Below are 15,419 nucleotides of genomic sequence, written 5' to 3'. Positions count from 1 at the left end.
ATCGCCCGCCTCATAGGTATACTCATGTCATTGCTAGCCCCGTCAATACAAAACTCGTAAGCCTAGGCCTGCTTTGACTCCAACTCTGGTACCTCGGACACGCTCTGAGATCGAGATTGCCTCGAGAGTACCTAACTTTTTCGTGTGCCTCTGGATCCCGAAGACCTATGGCAATTAGTGATTGCATAAGAGGAAAAGCAAACAATTCAAATCTTACATGCTGATGCGTCTTGCGACAGTGGCAAGTCCCTGGTCATTGTCCGCTTCTTTGGCTGCTTTTTCGAGAGCCTGCTCTCGGCTAAGCTCTGCAGATTTTCGCACCTCCTCATGACTAGGCGGGAGCCTCTCGTTTTGCAAATCGACCTTGCGTGCGTCTTCGAAGCTGTGAATCGCCTGCTTAATTCCTTCCGCGCCGAGCATAAGTGTGCCCGCAGGGAGTCGGCCACCTGACGCTGTCTTCAACTCAGTTACGCGCTCAGACTCTTCACGCAATACTTGGAATACGCGAGACAGGCGACCAATGGCCAAGATCTTGTTCTTGATGGCTCGGCGCTTGTACTCGGTCGATTCCGGGTCCATGTTGAGAATAGCAGGCGATGAAGGCCCGGAGGCCAAAGAGCTCGGTGTCTCCTCTTCGAGCTCCTCCTTGGAGCATGTGTTCAAAATGGCGATGAGCATGTCGGTGACTACAGGCTATCAGCATACATCCAAAACTGAATCCATTGAAACACGTACTCTTTTCACCAACAAAAGGAAGTGACCAAGTGAAGACGTCCATGAAGTTGGGCAGCCAGTACGGGTGCGGTGTGCAGTCTGCGAGGTCAGTCAATGCACCCATATAAACATGTTGGGCTTGTACTCACTGAATTGTCGGATATTCATGACATTGTTCTCATACTTAAGTACAGCAGCCTTGTTGTTGTAGACATCCAAATAATTAGGTGCACTGAAGATGGTCATGACACTAGGGAAACCAGTCGTCCGAGTCTTCCTATACATGCGGTAGCCAGCGTCTTGAGCTTCATGCGCACGAATAATCGAAAGCAAGTTGTTCTTCTCAAGGAAAGCGCAAGCCGCAGGGTACGAGAAGAAATACGAGCAACCACGGACGTGGTTGTGTACAAAGAAGTCGTTGGTTTTCTCCTGTCCAAATTCTTCGAGAGGATCGGCCCAGAGGATATCGCACATGAGGCCATGGGTGGGTGGTTCACGGAAACGATCAATCTAGACCAGTCAGCACAGACTGAGAGTACACATCATCATCATGCTATACGTACGCTCTTCAAGTCATCCAAAGTATGGAGCTCCGGACTCAGGCCACCGTGTATACACAGGAATTGCTTGTTCATGACTGCAGCCAACGGCAGCGCGCAGAAAGAGTCCATGCATGCTTCGTAGATGGCCTCGGAATATTTGTGCTTGCACTCAAGCTTAAAGGTGAAATAGTCGGTCAAATGACGGCACTCGTGGTTTCCTCGGAGGAGCCAGAGGGTGTTGGGGTACCAAATCTTCAAGGACCACAGGTACAGTACGCACTGTTGGTGTCAGCAGAAAGCCCACCATCACTACCTGCTCCCAAATGGTCATACCTCGATACTGAAGTACCCGCGATCCACGTAGTCGCCCAAAAACAGGTAGCGCGTTTCCGCAGGGTCACCGCCGACTTCAAATAACTTCATGAGATCGTAGTATTGACCGTGAACATCACCACACACGGTGATGGGTGCGTCCATCTCCAGCATGTTGGGCTCCGACTTTAGGATTTCCGTGCCTTTCCTTATGATCCATAGGGCCTGCTGCTCGGTCAAGCGACCTTCACGGTAGAAGTGCTGCTTGAGAAACTGAATGTTGGGCTTTGTGCGATCCTGCGGTGAGAAGAATTGCTCGTCTGTCGGCGGGTTGAAGGCTGGCGCTTGAACGTCTAGCGATTACCAGAGTCAGTGAACGATATAGTGATAGATATGCGGGTCGCAACAAAGGCATTGCGGGTAACGCAACTTTCCCCATCTCTTAGTGGCCAACATACCTTTACAGACACGCTCCGTGGTGCTCACTTGCGTGTTGTCCTCCATGGTGTGCAGGGTAAAGTCAATCTCAGGTAGGGGCTTCTTCTCGCGGACTGCACGCATGGCATTGTCGATATACTGTGTCTGGTCGACATCCTGCTTGTTATTCTCCATCTTGGGCGGTGTCGTGGTGTGGAACGGGCCGACAGTTGTGTGCGCGAAGCAGATGTGGAGGTGAAGGCAACGAGAGGTACGGTAGTGGGGCGGGAGCGCAATGACCTCCGAACTCGAGAGTGGCGTACGCGTCTGAAACAGAGGCCGAGGCTCCGTCCTTGACTATTTTCTCGAGCAAGCCAGAAATACTCAATAGTAATTTGTGTAGACGATAATTTCTTCTCGTTTGCTTTGCTCGCCTGCTTGCTGTATGTTGGCAATCGTGTGTTAGGGCTGAAGAGTGGGAAATGCTAGAGGGGGTGATGGCGTCCGCCTTGGCTGTTGACCCTGTGAGACTGCCCAATCAAATCCAATCGCACGTCATAACCGGTGAATGACTTTGTGGTCTTGCTTGGCTGGGATACCATCTTGGTCTATGCAAGGCCTGGACGTTGACTCCTTGTCTTGGTCATGATGCAAGTGTCTTGAGGGCTGGTGATTGAATACTCCCTGTTGCGTCTTGTTCTTCACCATGTCGCTGCCATGTCGCAAGCCATGTATAGTTAGCGACCAAGTCCTTGACTTGGAACGTTCAAACTACTTAGAAAAATATCAAAAATTTATACTGGCAGAATTCAGCGATTTTGCAAAGATGGGTTGCGTTCGCAGAACGAATGAGTGTTTTCATTTGTTTTTGTACATGTTGTACATGTGATGTTTGTCACACTCGAAGACACGATGCTGACCACAGAATTCTCCCAACAGAAACAAAAAGGGCATGCCGACCCGATCTAGGGCCGGTCATGAAAGAAAGAATGTACAAACGAGACAATAAGAAAAATGCCCCAGCCAGTTTCAAGTGAAACCATGACCAAACGAGACAAGATATGAACAAGCAAAGCCAATGACCCATCGTGAACCATCCGTGTGCCTAGTGTACAAGTGCACCGACAGTATTCCTGAACTCCCTACCATGCAACTCATCACTCTTGTCGTTCACTATCGTGATACGCTTATTTTGCGGTTAATGAAGACTTTATAGCAGGCTTGACATGCCGTGTCGACGGTGAAGGTGACGGTGGAGGTGGGCGCGAGGGAAGCGAACGGAGCGCTTGGTCGAAGAGACCACGACACCATCGGAGCAAGACATGCCAGCAGCGAGGTCCTGGGCGACGGCACAGCCACGGTTGCAAATGCCAAACTGGCTGTTGCCAATGCAGACGACAGCCCCATCATTACTGCAAGGAGTGCATTCACCATCGCTAGAGGGAGTACTGTTTGTGGGGACATTGCCATAGGTGGGAGGGCTGCTGGGCGGCGCAGCAGGAGATGAGGGTGCTCCTGGGCCAGAGACGCCGTCGGACTTGGATGAGTCTTCTGGCCCGATGGGAGAGGGAGACTTGACGGGGACGGCAGGATTGATGGGGGCTGCAGAGTAGACAGGGGCTGCAGACTCAATGGGAGCAGCTGAGTAGATGGGACCGGCAGACTCAATGGGGGTAGGGGAGTAGGCAGGCGGCTGAGCACCGGGTTGTTCACTGGCAGCTGAGGACTGGGCCGGAGCCTCTGGTTGCGTGGGAGTTCCCTCGCCAGCACCAGGCTTGCTCGAGGTTGCACATGCTGAGCCACTCATTTTGTTGCCTGGCGTTGCCTTTTCTCCATTTGCAACACTCCGGCCAGGATTAGGATAGACGAAGTCTTGGCCCTCAGCCGTCGTGCAATCCACGGAAGGAATGTTAGCAACAAACATGTCTGGATAAGCAGAAAGCTTCTCAGCAATGCTCGCCGCGGATTCATTACCGGACGGATTGCCGACCTGGAGAGGTGCACAATTCATGTAGAATTCGCGGTTGCCAACCTTGTTGAGCCAACTCCAGGCAAATGTGTACTGGCCATCAGGAATATCATCCGGCATGGTAACCGGGAAGACGGCTGCGCCGAGACTGTTGGGATCTTCTGGAGTGAGATTACCGGTGGCATTCGAAGGGCAGCCACCAATGATACTATGAATGACTTTCCAGGTTGAGGACTCGGTAGGCTCCATATCGGTGGTGAGCGAGAACTGGCAAGATCCACCCCCATGTACAACAGAGCCTTTGAAGTTGATGTCCTGGGTCTCTCCAGCGTTCCACTGATTCATCTCAGTGATGTCGTATACGCCGGGACGTTGCTTGCAGGGAAAGTCGCCGGGTCCAAGAGGAGAATTGTTGAGAGAGGCCTGGCCGTAAGGTACAGGCTTTGTGATTATCATGTGCGCGCTGGCGCTGGCAACGAGCGTGAGGAAAAGGGTGTTTAGTGACAACATGTTGGCCTCGGGTGAATGTCTTGAGAGTCGTTCTGAAATGGGTGATACCGCTAGACCTGCTAAGCGATATAATGAACGATCGTGGTCACTGTTATCGTCTGGAGTGAAACGGAGCGAGGGGGTAAAGACAGCTCTGATGTGATGTGGGGTGGGAGTCTAGCTCTCCGACGATGTACAGTGGTGGTAAAGAATGTGATATCTGCCACAGGCAAGATGGTGAAAGCAAAGAAAAAGAAGGGGTGAAGAAGGAAGTGGGAGGAAGCTGTGGTGAGCGTGTGGTAAGGAGGGAACACAAGGTGGAACGAAGTTGATAGATATAAGGATGAAGATGACCATAGCCACCTGTGGGGTGCCTGTGACGGCCTAGGGGTCACCTGCAGACTCGTAACAGTATTGTAGAGTGAACATCAATGTCAGGGACCTGGAGCCAGTGCCCGGCGCATCATGGGAAAGAAGCATAGGCTATTCGCAATGACATGGTCTCTCATGCGACGATAGATGGGTCCTGTCGGTTGGTATGCCCTTCGCAGTCTAGCGGAAGGGGGGTCCACTGGTGGAGAGTAGTGCAGAAGCAAGCCTTGATGGCTCTCGGCAGGCACCTTATGGATGCCATTGGCCACGACCTTTTTACAAGGCCATTGTTTTTGAAACGAAAGAGCGGAGACGGGTTCAGCTGTGAGAGGGCGATTGAGGCGAGGGCTACATAGGGCCAGGGGACGTCAGGTTTGACGTTTGTGCCGCCACTGGTGGCCTACCAGTCATGCAGGGGCGAGCCGTCAGGCCCAGTCATATCGATAACTGTAAAGGCTCAGCGGAATAAAAGAATCGTGTGGAGTCGCTGGAGTGGCGATCGCCTACCGTAGTCCAAGCTGAAACCATCCCACCTCTTGGGGGTGCGAAGCTTGCCTCCCTTCGTCATTCATTCGCCAGCGCAGTCATCACAGCGCGCACACTGACTGCTGCTAGCCTCAAGGGTAGGTGGAGCTTCGCGCCCAGCTCGAATATTGTAGCTACAGCAAACCAGGTGCCAGCAGCAGCGCTATGTGCCCGCCATGGGTTCTGGGTTCTGTCTGTACTGTACGCCACGCAAACCGAGTTGCCGCCTCGTGTACTACCCTACTATGTGACACCGACGCAGAAACTGGTGGTGCCCACATCCGACGACGACGCAACCGACCCAAATGAGCAAAAGCCGACCGTTTTTGATTGCAGGCCCGTGGCCTGGCACAGCCGCATCGTCTGTCGTCCGGAATTCATGCGTGCCATGCTGTCCAGGTAATGCGCAACCTTTTTTTTTAAACTTGGGCTAGCCATCTTTGGTTGTCAGTCACGAGATTTGTTCGGCTAAGGGGGTCTGTGGCGAACATGTCTGGATAAGGGGCATTAGCTTCTCGTAAGTACAGCAGCAGGTACCCATTGTACGTGAGGCAGTGCCATCGAAGGTAAACATAGTACCATCCGAATACATAGAGAGAGAGAGAGAGAGAGAGAGAGAGCCAGTACCCCGGTAGTTGATGTTGTGATGTTGTACGTCCTGCGAAGGAGCGGGAGCCCTGTACTCGCCTAACCGCGCCGCATCGTGGCCAGCCGATGTAGGGTACCACAGTATGGATGTTGTGGGGTAGGGTAGAATTGTAGTACGGGCGCATCCAAGGAATGGGGTTGGCTGCCCGTCTGTCGTCGTGAGACCACCATGGGCCATGGCTTTCTTCGCTCCGGCGGCTGTGGAAGAGGTCCTCGCTTCTGGCCGATCATTTGGCCATCAATGCTGTCTTTGTCTCGCTCGCTACCCATACCCACCACCACCACCACCCCACCATCAACGAAGCAGATGGGCGTTGCCCTTCGCCTTCCCACCTGCTATCTTGCCAAAATGATTGGTCGGCCACCAGTACCACTTTGTTTCAACAACCTTCCCGGCCGAAGCAGCTCTGAGCTAATCGCTCGCTCTTTTGAACCAGGAATGCAAGGCATGCCTCCCCACTAAACCCGTCTAAAGAGTCACTGGGTGGAGAATCCGACGTGGCTCGGAGGCCTAGGTTTCGGACTTCCCGTAAACAGCAGCTGCTACCCAATCCACCCACCAGTTCTGACTGTGTGCACGTCTGGTGATACCCTCAGCGCGAAACAAACCCACGAAACGCCCATATTTCTCTCCTTTATCGTTCAAGAGGGGTTTCTTTTGTCTTGCGACCTGTGACTCGTCAGGCTCACTATGTGCTGTATGTGGACGGAAAGCCACTTGCATGGCCAGCCGCTCAAGCAAACGCAACGCCCAAGAGTGAAATAGGCTGAACTCTAGGACGATAGCTCACAGCTCATCCCGCAAACAAGCTACAGATTCTGCAGACGACGCGTTGTCCCATAACAAGCTTGAACTTTGACAGCACGGTTCAAGCCTTAGCTATGTCTGCCCAGGATCCCCCCCCCCCCGCCCCCGCCCACAGACACACACACTTCATCTTTCGATGATTCCACTGGTGCAAGTACCTAAATCGAAGTAGCAAATCGCCCCTGGCCGTACCTCGACTGAGTCGACAACGCCTCTAATGTCTCTACTTGCACATGGAATGCTTTGATTCGATTGCGAAATGAATCCAGACATCATGGACCCCAACATTCCATTCTTCGATGTCGTAAGAGAGTGCTTATCCCACCATCGGATATGAGAACGGGCAAGAAGCCAGTCTCATTACACCCGCAGCCACTCATCTGTCGAGGAACAAGCGATCGTCACAGATCAAAAACACTCGGCGGGCTGATAGACCAATGGGAAGTGCACAGATGCAGCAAAGCAGTGCAGACTCTGCAGAGTCCAATGTTGATTCAAAACTTTCCCAAACTTCATCCATTACCGCCCGCGCCTTTGCGGAATGTAAACGTTTTCTTCTTCAGCCAAGTACTCTTGGACCTGATCCGCACAAAAGGCGTCTTGTCGATCCCAATGTGCACACGGCCATCACTGCCAACATAACTACCATAGCCGTACCGCGAGTCGAGTTCCTTCAGGAACCGTGCTCGCCCTTTGCGATCCATTTGTGACGTAGTGCGCATATCCTGCACTGCCGCACTAGCAGCGAACAAACTGACAATCGCAGCAATAGACATGGGCATCCGCGCCAAGTACTGCCCAGGTCGGCGAAGATACACCACAATGGCGACGATGGCATAGATAGCCAAGATCGTTTCAGAGAGGATAAACATGGGCGTAGATACGACAAGGCGTTGCTCGTTCAAGACGGTCCAGCCTTGGATGGAGGTCTTACTGTCACCAGTGTGAGATATCAACAACTTCTCCTTATTGGCTCCCAACCAGATGGCAAACAATCTCGAGTAGGCTTTGCTGATAGGCTCTTGGATGTCTGTGAGTGCTGGAGCGCTTTGGTTGGGGTCGACTAGCCTGCTGTTGTTGGCTTCCCGCATGGCGAAGTAGTTGATGACATCCTGTGCGAAACTGTCATTGTGCCATCCACTCTCCCCGGTCTGCGCAAACAAGTACTGATTGGCCTGACCTATCAGATTGGCCGGGTCATTGCTAAACATCCTTTCTTGATCTTCTGACGATATCTTCTGTTTCACTTTCAGTTCGACAGTCTTTTCCTGTAAACGCCCGCTCGCATCAACGTGGACCGTTGCTTCTCCCGAGATCAATCTCGGGATGCAGCGAACGAATGCTGAATTGCTCTTGTCCAGATCCCTTTCTGCAAAGGCCCCACATGATCCTTCAGAAGCTCGAATCCAACCCAGGATGACTGTCCTCATACAAGCGTCCTTTTCTTCTTGCGTTGCGTTGGCCGCAGCCTCAGTCACGAAAGCTACTTCGGTCGCACTTGCGCCGCGTCGACAGGCATTTTCTAGTCTCTCGCTTGGATCAGAACGAATAGGGCCCGATCGAAGCGATGATGATGCTCGCATGGAGCAAATCGCCTCTTTGGATTGCGCTTCTCTTTCTGATAATTCTGTTCTTGTAGTATTAAACAAAATCCGAACCTCCGAACGGCCCACCCCGATTCTAGCGCTATAGTCGACGCCAGGCTCGAGGGTTTCGCAGTCCAATTCTGCGCCGAAGGCAGCTGTTCGAGCTTCGTATTCACGCTGATCCGATGCATTTACAGAGGCCGAGCTGAAGTAAGGGAGATACAGAAAGCGCTCGTCCGTCCAGGCAGGCAACGGTGTTCCTCTGGTGAAATTCGACTCTGCGATTAGAAACTGATCTTGCGCGCTGCCACCCCGGTAGGCACCCGAGGGCTGCAGGGAGCCTGAGATATCGCTCCTGAGCGGCCCGATGCTCCCATTGATGGGCAAAAACTTCATGTCAAAGGGAACATCAAACGATGTCGCTTGCTTCATACTCAGTGTCTCCTGCTCGAAGAGGCCTGCAAAGGCAACAGCCAGGATATTGGCCAAAAGCGCCATGGCGCAAACCGTGGCGAGCACAAAGTGTCGCGAGAAAAGAGCCTTCAGAATCGTAAGCTGAGGCGGAAGCGTGCTGTAGTTTAAATCGATGGACTTTTTAGCAGGTGCGTTACAGGACTGCAGCTCTTCGATGGGCTGTAACATGCACAAGAGTCTGTTGATAAGGATCCACATTGGCTCGATCAGCGTGGCTAGAGCAGTAGGGATGTAGTTCTCCAGCAAGTTCTGCACAAGCTTGTTCTTGGAGGGAAGTGGAAGTCCTGCAAAGGGAGTTTAGTATCCAAATTCAACGTTCAGTTGGGCAAGTAAACTGGCATACCGTTGACTTGCGCCTTGATGTAGATCACTCCCAGTGTTACGGCCAGAGCGATGAACAAGGTCACAAAGGGTATGGCTACATAGAGTCGGAATTCCACGGGTCTGACCGGCTTCGCAATGTCTCGTGGTGTGGTTCGGCGCTGGCTAAGCGTTATAGGTCGCTGAGCCGCGAGAACAGCGTCTATGGTAGGGCCAACTTCTACAATGCTACGCTCTGGTCAACATACGTGTCTCCCAATCCAATAAAAAACAGATTGAGCATCATTTACCTATTCCGTCCACCGTCATCGACGAGGCGATACTTCTTATCCCCAATCACGGCATGGATATCCTCCAATGTGCAGCAATCCAAATCTTCAAACTCGGCGAGAAAGGCCTCGTTATCCGCTACCAGGCTCATGAGGCTAGCAATAGTGCTTGGATCCGAATAGAGCTTCCTCGTCCTTGTAACAGAGAGATATAGCAGCGCCAGTGTCGCCATTGATATCACGCCCAAGAAGGCCTCGACGATATACGTGAAGACAGGCTCGACCACAACCGCCTGCGTCGTGTAGTCCTGTCGCCCGCTGATGTTTACAGCAGCGCCTTCAACACCGCCATTGAGTACGTCTACCATAGCCCGTGAGAACAACAGACGGTACGCATCCGCGTAAGAATTACCAAGCACCTCCGCATCCAGATACTCTTCCAACGGCTGGTTGCCCACGGCCAGAGACAAGCCGACCATGGGCTGTACTGCCGCATTCCCCGTCGCACCCGTCAGGAGGCTCACGTTGCCATCGGCAATGCGCTCCAGGTAATCCGGCAGCTTTCGAATCGGCAGGTTGTTGCTGCGAAACTCGTAGCCGGTGCCGCCGTTCATTTGAATTTGCAAGCTCGTTGTGTTGAAGAGCTTGGGATTGAGGGCTTTCTTGTCTCCGATGGGTGTGGTGCTGGTGGGAAGCAGGGTTCGCATGTCTACCGTTGCGTTTACGGTCTGCTCGAAGAAAGTTGGTTCGCAGAATATAGCGGTTACATTGTTTGGGGCGTCGGATTCGCGCGCCTGTTTGGGGGGAGAGATTCAGTTACTTCTCTTGACGGGGGGGGGGGATTTCCTCTCAGAGGCGGTGGCCGATTTCAGAGGTTCAGGGTGTGGGAACTCACTTTGTTGCGACTGAAGGCGGCGTAAAATGTCGAGTTGCGCTCTGGTGGGCAACTGTTTTGGAGTGAGTAATCTGCGAATCCACCGTTATAGAACCCAATGTACATTCCCATGTAGTCTTTTGCTGATAACAAGGGAGCATTGAGGTCTTTGTCGGCGTTGTATCCTTTTGTGATGTTACCTGTCAGGCCAAAGGTGACATTGCAGCCGCCGTTGCTTTGGTACAAGACGGATTTCGAAGCATTGTTGCGCTGAGGTGCGACTACTTGGCAAGATAAATCTACTCCATACATGGTAGTGATGGCAGTCCAGGTACCCTGGATGACAGTGTCGACGTTATTTCCGACAGCCGTAGGCTTGAATGGAGCCAAAGTGTAGTTCCTCGCCATATATGCTGGGAGTGTCTCGTCCAGGGTAGCAATCCCATATGTGGACTGGGCGTAACGTAGTGTCAAGTTGGTAGTTTGTTGTGCCATGGGCATAAACGAAGTGGAGAGTGAAAATGGTGCGTCGAAAGATCGGTGGATCGTCTGCACGGAGAAGATACCAGCCTGCATGGGGACTAGGCCCCAAGTCACAAAGACCATGGAAATAGATGCCCAGAACACAGGCCAATGTCTGGATGATTATTATTATCAAGAAGCGCGGTGGTCTTATTGGAGTAGGCAAGAACTAGGAATCACTTACCCATCCCTCAACGCTTTCACCGGCACCAGCGGGAGAAAATCAAAGGGATATTGTAACAGAAGAGAGTCTTTCCCCAGTGCACCACCGTCTTTACTGAGCTGGTAGTAGGGTTCTATCCTCTTCGTCTCCAGATCGATCCAGGCCCAATACATGCTGAAGATGACGGCGAGAATGGTTGGGAGGTAAAGATAGAGGAAGTGCTGACTTGACGGGAGATTGCCAATCTTGGGCGCGAAGAGAATCCCTCCATCTCGCTGGCTTCTAGCAAGGAAATATTGTAGGATGGCGATGAGGGCCCAACATGTGAGGGTTGTGCAGACAAGGACAGGAGCACGGAGCGAAGCTGGTTTCCAGAATGGACGTGCTAAAATGTAGATAGTATATCAGTCACCTGGAAATTCTGTACTGGAGTCACATAGTCCTCATTGAAGAGCTTGGCTTACATTTTTTACTTTTCTTCTGCTGGGATATAGAAGTTGGCCATTGTAGCTTTGATCTCGTACCGGTACCCTTTACACGGGAGTCGGGAGCGCTTGACCGCATAGCGTTAACCGGCACACTAGCGTCATCCATCTCAAGTTTCCGTCGCACGACGAGTGAACGCAACACCACCAGATGCAAAGCGCAAATGAAAAGAAACAGAGATAATGAGAAAACGGAGAAGAGAAGAAAGAAAGGGCGCCACAAAAATCAATCGCCTTCCTCCATTGCGCAGGACATGCACCAACAGGCCTTTAAGCAGACGCTGATGATGAAGAGAGCCCGCTTGTCACTCTGCTAACCGCCCAACTACCGCGCCGCATACGCTGCAGTCAAATAACATCCACACATTTAGCGACGAGTTTTGCAAATTCGCGATAGGATCATCAGCGACTCTATATTTGAAGTCGCGGTATTAAACGGCTCTCTGGTACACGATCTAGTGTGGACGTTTGTTCATCACGATTCACGCCTAACCCTGTCGCGAAGAAATCATCGCAAAGAAGATAGGTAGGTATAAGGCACAGATGGGCAAATAAATCTCAGCCCACCCAATCCTCCCAAACCTCGGCATCCCCATTCTCTCCCTACTGTCACGTTCAAACCCCCCCGTTCCCAAGCAGCTGCCAATCACCTCCTGCAACAAAGCCTCGGCAAGTCATATCTCGCACCCTCCAACCCTTGCACCAGTTACGCGGCCCGCCTGCACAGCACGCAACCAGGCATCGCGAACAAGGCCCCGAAAAGCCGCATCAAGTGGTTGGCTTTCCAGCTATACCCAGGGTTGGGGAAAATACGAACATGTCCCACATGTGCGACGAGCAAACACATGCAACAGAGGAGGTGTTGCCCTTTTCGACGCCGAGGGAAAGGGCTGGGCGGGCATGGGGCTGAGACGGTGTTGGGTATAAGATGTGGATTTCCCCCCGCGGTCGTTGCCCCGGATTTACCTACCTACCTACCGTGGCTTAAGGTTCTCGATCCACGTTTTGCGGGTTGGAGAGACGACGCGATTGCTGTGAAGAGTGAGATTGAGATTGAGACTAAGAATCAAGAGAAGGAGAAAGAGTAAAGGAAAAAGACAACATGCCGTGGTTTGATTTGAAGAAGAATCTCGTCTTTGTAAGGATTGCATCTGCTAGTAGTACTGCTGATCTACCGGCATCCCCAAGCCACCATATCTCTTGTACTAACAAAGTAAACACAGTACGGCGCCTACCACCGCGACCCCACAAACGTCGCCATCCACATCGGCTGCGTACCGCTCCTCCTAGCCACCAGCCTCGTCTTCGTACGCCCCCCCTCCACCCACACCAAACAGAAACCCAAGAAACTAACCCCCCACCCCCAGGGCACAAACACACCCACCCTCCCCCTCCGCACCCCACCCCTCCTAACCCGCCTCTCCCTCCCCCTAAACCTCGGCACCCTCACCGCCCTAACCTACAGCACCCTTTACCTCCTCCTCTCCCCCAACCTCGCCGGCCTCTCCCTAACCCCGCTACTCCTGGGCGCCGCATCCCTCGCCAACCGACTGCCCACGCGCTTCCCACGCCGCGCCGTCAACAGCATCGCCGCGGCCGTGCACGTGGCGAGCTGGATTCTGCAGTTCATCGGGCACGGCAAGTTTGAGGGCAGGAAGCCGGCGCTGCTGGATAATTTGGTGCAGGCGCTGTTTCTGGCGCCGTTGTTTGTGTGGTATGAGGTGTTGTTTAAGATGGGATTTTATGGAGGGTTGAAGAGGGGGGTGGAGGAGGGTGTTAGGGCGGAGGTGGGGAGGTTGGGGGGAAAGGAGGAGGAGAAGGGGAAGGGGGAATGAGTAGGGGTGGGAAAGTAGAAGGGAAAATAGAAGGAGAGGGGGTCGAAGTAGGGAAAAGGAGATTTAAGACATGTAAGCAATCAACAGGACATATGTTCATGAACATCTATCCTCTTGGCCAACAAATACGAATAAACCCCCCTACAGTAAAACAATATCTCGACACCCCCACTCCCACCCCAACCTATTTCCCAAACACATACTTTAAATACCATATTCGTAGCCTGATACTCCTCCCATAAACACAAAACACAAACTACCCACAGTCCTACAAGCCGCACCATATATCCCGCGCTACTCTGCACTCTACTCCAGAAAGCGGAGAATTTTGGGTTTGGGGTGGAGTGCGAGGTGAGGAATGAGGACAGAAAAATACAGACAGAAAACCAAGGACCAGGTAAAAAGTAAGAATAAAGAAGCAAAACAGTAAAACAGCAAAAGATAGAAGACGTACGTGACGTGCATTGATATAATATAGCAAATCCAACATAGCAGGTGTAACACGGCAAGGCATAGCACAGCATACTCGCCAACCCAATCGACCAAAAGAAAAAAAAAACTTTTTCCCGCTCTCCATCTTACAACCTCCCTACTCCTCCTCACTCTTCCCCCCCACCGCCCAAAAAAAATCATCCAAAAAGCCAAAAAAAAAACCACAGCACAACAACTCCTACTCCCCACCCTCCCCCGCCCCCTCCTCCCCCTCCTCCCTATACAAAAAATACTGCACAAAAACGCCGGCATCCAACAAAAGCGTCCCAAAGCTACCAAGCAACCAACTCGCATTAACAGCCAAATAGCGCGCATACAATCTCCGCGCCTCCTCGGGCCGACAGCCTGCCCGTCCACAACGGGGCTTATATACGAGGATACTAAGCACATACGTCAGATTACCAAGACAGGCGAAGAGGAAGAAGAGCATGCTAATGCCGTCTGTGGATTTACGACGGTAGTTGAGGAGGAGTTGGGGGATGCGGCTGCCGAGGTAGAGGAGGGCGCAAATGTAGCCGCTGATTTGGCCGTATGTGTTGAAGTGGAGGGGTGTGCTGGGTGTGGGTGTGGAGGGGGGAGGGCTGTTGCGGGCGCTGAGGTACCAGCCCAAGACGCCGGCGGCGATGACGAGGAGGATGATGCTGGTGTTGTAGACGGTGGTTTGGAGGGGGGAGTGGGTGGGTTGGGGGGTCGGTGGGGAGGTTTGGGTGGGCGGGTTGTGGAGCGGGGTGACGGGGGAGAGGTGGGTGCCGTCGATGGAGAGGTAGCGTTCTCGGAAGGAGCCTTGGGAGTGGGTGGAGTGGCGTCTGTCGATATCGGAGATGCGAGCGGGGTGGCTGTTGCCGTTGGTGTGGCCGTTGCTGTATGTTTGTTCGTTTCTTCGCTCGGATAGGAGTGGTGATTGTTCGCTTGCAATGGACGATTCATCGCCCGAATCATCGTCCGGCGTCTTGTAGTCATCGCGCAGAGTAAATCCCTTGTACCAGAAACATTGCAGTAACAGCACAATATCAGCCAAGGTGTAGTACACGGCCAAAATAATCATTGTCGGCAAAACACCCTGGAGTACTGCGCCAAAGATGTTGAAGAAGTCGCCCGCCAGCCATACGACGATGAAGACGACCGACAGACCGTCTGCCGACCCGCGTTTCCAGTTTTCAATGATTTGCGGCGAGAAGACAACGATCCAGCATGCGATACTAATGGATCCAAAAATCTGGCTGATGGCATCGATATCCAGGCGCAGGCCTTGGGCAGGGGGAAACATTTTTTTGCTATGACGTATGCAGCTGCAATCCCAAGCTCTTTCTCGTCAAACAACACCACCGCTACTACTCGGATCCCAGCGGAATTAGGTGGAGGAATTGAATCCCGCCAGATATTTCGCAGACTACCTATATCTGTACTGTGCCTGGCAGCTCAGTTGTTGGCTGTGCTACAGTGTCGCAGGGACGTTGGGGGAGCTCGCGCAAAGACCGAGGTACGCGAGACTACCAGTGCACCACAGAAACGAGGCCCGATGGTTGTGAATGCTTGGCACCAATTGTCCAGGAATGTGCAATGGATGGATGGAAAGGAGCAGGGCGACAATGAGGTTGGATG

The 15,419-nt window shown here is 52.6% G+C and overlaps 5 protein-coding genes across 5 annotated transcripts; 1 reads left to right on the top strand and 4 right to left on the bottom strand.

Annotated features, from left to right (window-relative positions):
• Positions 1-131: 131 nt before the first annotated feature.
• CNA1 (3',5'-cyclic-nucleotide phosphodiesterase (PDEase) (3':5'-CNP)) lies at positions 132-2,180 on the bottom strand (the record flags this gene model as incomplete). Its single annotated transcript, XM_003843743.2, has 7 exons — positions 132-165; positions 218-686; positions 736-813; positions 864-1,224; positions 1,278-1,535; positions 1,590-1,921; positions 2,027-2,180. 7 exons carry the CDS (start codon positions 2,178-2,180, stop codon positions 132-134), a joined length of 1,686 nt encoding a protein of 561 aa, XP_003843791.2.
• A 1,015-nt stretch (positions 2,181-3,195) lies between these two features.
• Positions 3,196-4,464, bottom strand: IAQ61_011239 (uncharacterized protein; the record flags this gene model as incomplete). Its single annotated transcript, XM_003843742.2, has 1 exon — positions 3,196-4,464. The coding sequence occupies one exon, from the start codon at positions 4,462-4,464 to the stop codon at positions 3,196-3,198; it is 1,269 nt and encodes a 422-aa protein (XP_003843790.2).
• A 2,844-nt stretch (positions 4,465-7,308) lies between these two features.
• On the bottom strand, positions 7,309-11,569 carry IAQ61_011238 (uncharacterized protein; the record flags this gene model as incomplete). The annotated part of the gene is made up of 6 exons (XM_003843740.2): positions 7,309-9,140; positions 9,200-9,405; positions 9,468-10,240; positions 10,342-10,957; positions 11,027-11,390; positions 11,470-11,569. The coding sequence occupies 6 exons, from the start codon at positions 11,567-11,569 to the stop codon at positions 7,309-7,311; spliced, it is 3,891 nt and encodes a 1,296-aa protein (XP_003843788.2).
• Positions 11,570-12,592: 1,023 nt separating this feature from the next.
• Positions 12,593-13,325, top strand: IAQ61_011237 (uncharacterized protein; the record flags this gene model as incomplete). The annotated part of the gene is made up of 3 exons (XM_003843739.2): positions 12,593-12,628; positions 12,714-12,797; positions 12,858-13,325. 3 exons carry the CDS (start codon positions 12,593-12,595, stop codon positions 13,323-13,325), a joined length of 588 nt encoding a protein of 195 aa, XP_003843787.2.
• A 670-nt stretch (positions 13,326-13,995) lies between these two features.
• IAQ61_011236 (uncharacterized protein) lies at positions 13,996-15,084 on the bottom strand (the record flags this gene model as incomplete). The annotated part of the gene is made up of 1 exon (XM_066099111.1): positions 13,996-15,084. One exon carries the CDS (start codon positions 15,082-15,084, stop codon positions 13,996-13,998), a length of 1,089 nt encoding a protein of 362 aa, XP_065950630.1.
• Positions 15,085-15,419: the final 335 nt, after the last annotated feature.

The sequence above is a fragment of the Plenodomus lingam genome, assembly GCF_022343315.1.
Source record: "Plenodomus lingam strain CAN1 chromosome Unknown scaffold_20, whole genome shotgun sequence".
Taxonomy (NCBI): Eukaryota; Fungi; Ascomycota; class Dothideomycetes; order Pleosporales; family Leptosphaeriaceae; genus Plenodomus; species Plenodomus lingam.
Note: the sequence above shows the minus strand (reverse complement) of the source record. Positions and strands in the feature narration are given on the sequence as shown.